The sequence below is a fragment of the Lithobates pipiens genome, unplaced genomic scaffold, assembly GCF_037356315.1.
Source record: "Lithobates pipiens isolate NorthernLeopardFrog02 unplaced genomic scaffold, aLitPip1_a1.2 Scaffold_23, whole genome shotgun sequence".
In the NCBI taxonomy this organism is placed as follows: domain Eukaryota; kingdom Metazoa; phylum Chordata; class Amphibia; order Anura; family Ranidae; genus Lithobates; species Lithobates pipiens.
The window spans coordinates 293,281,769-293,285,506 of record NW_027507785.1 but is presented as its reverse complement, the minus strand read 5'-3'; the positions used below and the strand labels follow the sequence as shown (position 1 = coordinate 293,285,506).

The 3,738-nt window shown below is 45.5% G+C and overlaps 1 protein-coding gene across 1 annotated transcript in view; it reads left to right on the top strand.

The window, feature by feature from the left end:
• Window positions 1-308: 308 nt before the first annotated feature.
• PRKACB (protein kinase cAMP-activated catalytic subunit beta) overlaps window positions 309-3,738 on the top strand; it is a 158,874-nt gene continuing 155,444 nt past the window's right edge. The window contains exon 1 of the mRNA XM_077450358.1: window positions 309-490. Within this exon, the coding sequence (XP_077306484.1) occupies window positions 445-490 (46 nt within the window). The 5' untranslated portion in view covers window positions 309-444. The remainder of the gene's footprint in view (window positions 491-3,738) is intronic.

Here is a 3,738-nt window from a genome sequence, read left to right as displayed (position 1 = left end):
AGGCTAAGGACAGAGCAGAGGCCGGGGTCAGAGGGGAGGCCAGGTTTGGTGTTGAGGTTGGAGGCTGAGGATAGAGCAGAGGCCGGGGTCAGCATGCTGAAGGCTTAGGAGGACAGAGGTCCGGTACCGGGCTCGGTGTAGTAGTTGGAGGCTGAGGACAGACTGGAGGCCGGGCTCGGTGTAGTAGTTGGAGGCTGAGGACTGAAATGAGGCCGAGGTCCCGCAGGTCGTGAACACCGGAGGGAGGGGTCACGCTCGGCGTCTCCCGTAACAACGCCCCGCCCCTTTGTCCGTGCAGTCGGGCCGCTGGGACGTCACTTCCGGTGGAGCGCTTCTAGACGTGTGGCGGAGGCGGCGGCTGGAGCGGAGAGTAGAGACGGACAGAGCCGGGAAGCGGCCTCCCCCCAGCACGCAGCGCCACCCCCCGCCCCGAGTCCCCCAGCCATGGGCAACGCCGCCACCGCCAAGAAAGGGAACGAAATCGAGAGCGGTGAGTTCGGCCTGAGAGGCCCGGAGGGGGGCGGCTAGGAAACACCGAGGCTCCGGGGACACACACAGGCCGGGGGAGGGGGGGGGGTCAGGTCAGTCTGGGAGCAGCAGTTGCCCATAGCAACCAGTCACAGCCCTCTTATACTGAGGAAGCTGAATGGTTTCCATGAACAACATCTTCACCCTCCATTCACCATCCTCAGAGGGGAGTGTTGCCCATAGCAACCAGTCTGATTTCATTGACATTGGTGGTCTTGATGCGGCTCCTCATGTCTGTCCTCTGATTGTGTCGCTGAGGGGCTCTTCATTTACAGCCGTCCCCCCAGAACAGGTTGTAGTGTCCGTGTGTCAGAAATAAAATTGTTTCTTCATGCGTTTTTGTTAAGCGCTTTGCAAACTTGGTGCTTCATAAATCCTCGATGATGATGTGGTCTCACTACTGCGGCGTCACTTTTTAGTCAGCCTTAGTATACATGAATAGTGAAATCGATCAAGTGTCACAATCCGATCGTATGATCTCTCTGCAACCTTAATTGGCCGTGTTCTCCACAATCTGTGATTTCTGTGCAGCCCTGATATCGCCATACACTGTGCAATCATATTGTAAGATGTCTGTGCAACCTTAACCACTTGCCTACCAGGCCAATTCTGACATTTCTCTCCTACGTGTAAAAATCATCATTAAAATCATAATAAATATATATATATTATATAATTTATTTTGATGATAGAAAATTACATAGAACCCCAAACATTATATATGGCTTTTTTTTTTTTTTTTTTGCAAAGGCCCTAGAGAATACAATGGCGGTCATTGCAGCTTTTTATCACGCACGGTATTTGCGCAGCAATTCCCCCCCCCCCCCCCCCCCCCCAAAAAAAAGTCTTGCACTTAAAAAAAAACAAAAAAAGAGTAAAGTTAGTCCAATGTTTTTCCATAATGTGAAAGATGAAGTTACGCCAAGTAAATATCCAACATGTCACGCTTCAAAATTGCGTACACTTGGTGAATTAACATTTTATATATATATATATATATTTATATTATTATTATTTATAATTTTTTTTTTTTTTTTTTTTTCCGGTTGCATGTTTTGAGTTAAAGGAGGTCTAGCACCAAAATGATTGCTCTCACTCTAACATTCGCGATGATACCTCACGTGTGATTTGAACACCGTTTTCATATGTAGGCGAGACTTACGTATGCGTTCGATTCTGCGAGTGCACAGGGACAGGGGCGATTTTTAAATTTTTTTTTTATTTTTTTTATTTTGTCCCCCCCCCCAAATTTGTTTTTTGATCACTTTTTTTCCTATTACAAGGAATGTAAACATCCCTTGTAATAGGAATATGGCATGACTGGTCCCCTTTTTACAGTGAGATGTGGGGTCAATAAGAGCCCACATCTCACCTCTAGGCCGGGAACCCTGGAATCAAAAAACACGGTCCTGGCTTCCCAGCTGAATCAGTGGCATTCGTTTGAATTCAGAGGCCGACTTCTGCCTTCACACCAATGGCACCGATTCAGCTGGGAAGCCAGGCCTGACGTCATAACATTGTGCCCGGCTTCTGAAAGATCATAGAGACTCCGGTGACCATCTGGTCTGCCAGAAATCTCTATGATGAACATCCGGGGCCGACGGATCCTGTGTCCGACTCGTCGGTAGAAGCATCGGAGGGCAGCGGGAGGGGAGGGGGACATCCCCTCTCGTCTCCTGTAAGAACGATCAAATGGTGGAACAGCCGCTATGATCGTTCTTATGCTGCACAGAATCTCTGGCTCTAAAAGACTATATCTGAATGATGCCTGTAGCTACAGGCATCATTCAGATATCACTGCTCAAAGCCGAGGACGTCATTTGGCGGGCGGGATGAGGTTAACTGGCCATACATTATACAATCTTCTTTACCAACTTCAAGACCAGGCACTTCCACCCCCGTCCTTCCCAGGACACTTTTCAGCACTGTCATACTTTGAATGATAATTGCGAGGTCATGCTACACTGCACCCAAATGACATTTTTATCTTTTATTTTTAGACAAATAGAGAGGTGTGGTTTTTTTATTTTTTTTATTTTTATTCCAAACTGGGCTTTATTTTGCTTTAGTTTCTGTCAGAAAATGTAAATAAGTAATTTTTTCTCTTTCACTGATAGGGGGGGGGGGGGGGAGCTGCACTGATGGAGCACCAACTGACATGTTGGTTGGGCATTTTTGGTGCAGCACTGATTATCTGTACAGGTCTCTTCTGGAAAAAAAATAACAAATATGCCACTGATGGGCTCTCCTCTCCCGCTGTCGGTGTGAGAGGAGAGGAAAGCCAGTAACCATAATTCCTTTGTTTACATGTAGCTGTGATTGGACACAGCTGGTCACATGGGTAAAGAGCCGCATCATCGATTCTTTATCAAGATCGTGGATGCACCTGTGTCCCAGGGACACAGGAGTGGGCCGATGTCATATGGCGTGGCTCCTAAACAGGAGAGCCACTGTGCTCCCGTCATTTGTCTATTCTGCTGGTGGAAGGTGTTTAAGGATATCATTCAGTTAAAAAAAAAAAAAAAACGTGATGGCATGAGCTTTGTGCAACCCTGGTATCTCCATACACTGTATACACAATTTGATTATATGATCTCTGTGCAACCTTAACTAGCCATATACTAGAGCTGTATGATTCTGGCTAAAATGAGAATCACAAATGTTTTGCTTTAGAAGATCATGATTCTCTCACGATTCTCGTGGCGTAACATCTTTCACATTAAAACCAAAAAAAATTGGGCTAACTTTACTGGTTCGTTTTTTGTTTTTTTTTATTCATTGAAGTATATTTCTTCCCAAAAAATGCATTTGAAAGACCACTGGGCAAATACAGTGTGACATAAAATATTGCAACAATTGCCATTTTATTCCCTAGGGTCTCTGCTAAAATATATGACCTAGATGCTATATGGCTGACATACATGTTACGATCTAACCATATAGCTTATCTACAATCAACTTTATAGATATGTGAGGACCTAACTAATCTATCCAGTTTGTATCCAATCAGATGGGCCTTTATACTATTTAGTCAATGGATAAAAGCAGATTCTACAGATTGTATAGTGTGTGTTCGTTCAGCCTTAAAGCATTGCCAGTCAAAGCCAAACCAAGCTCAAATCTACTCCCACCTCATTTTCAGCCCACTCTGTCTACGTTGTACAGTAGGGGTGTCAAATATTTTCCTGGCGGGCCACATCAGATCTGTAG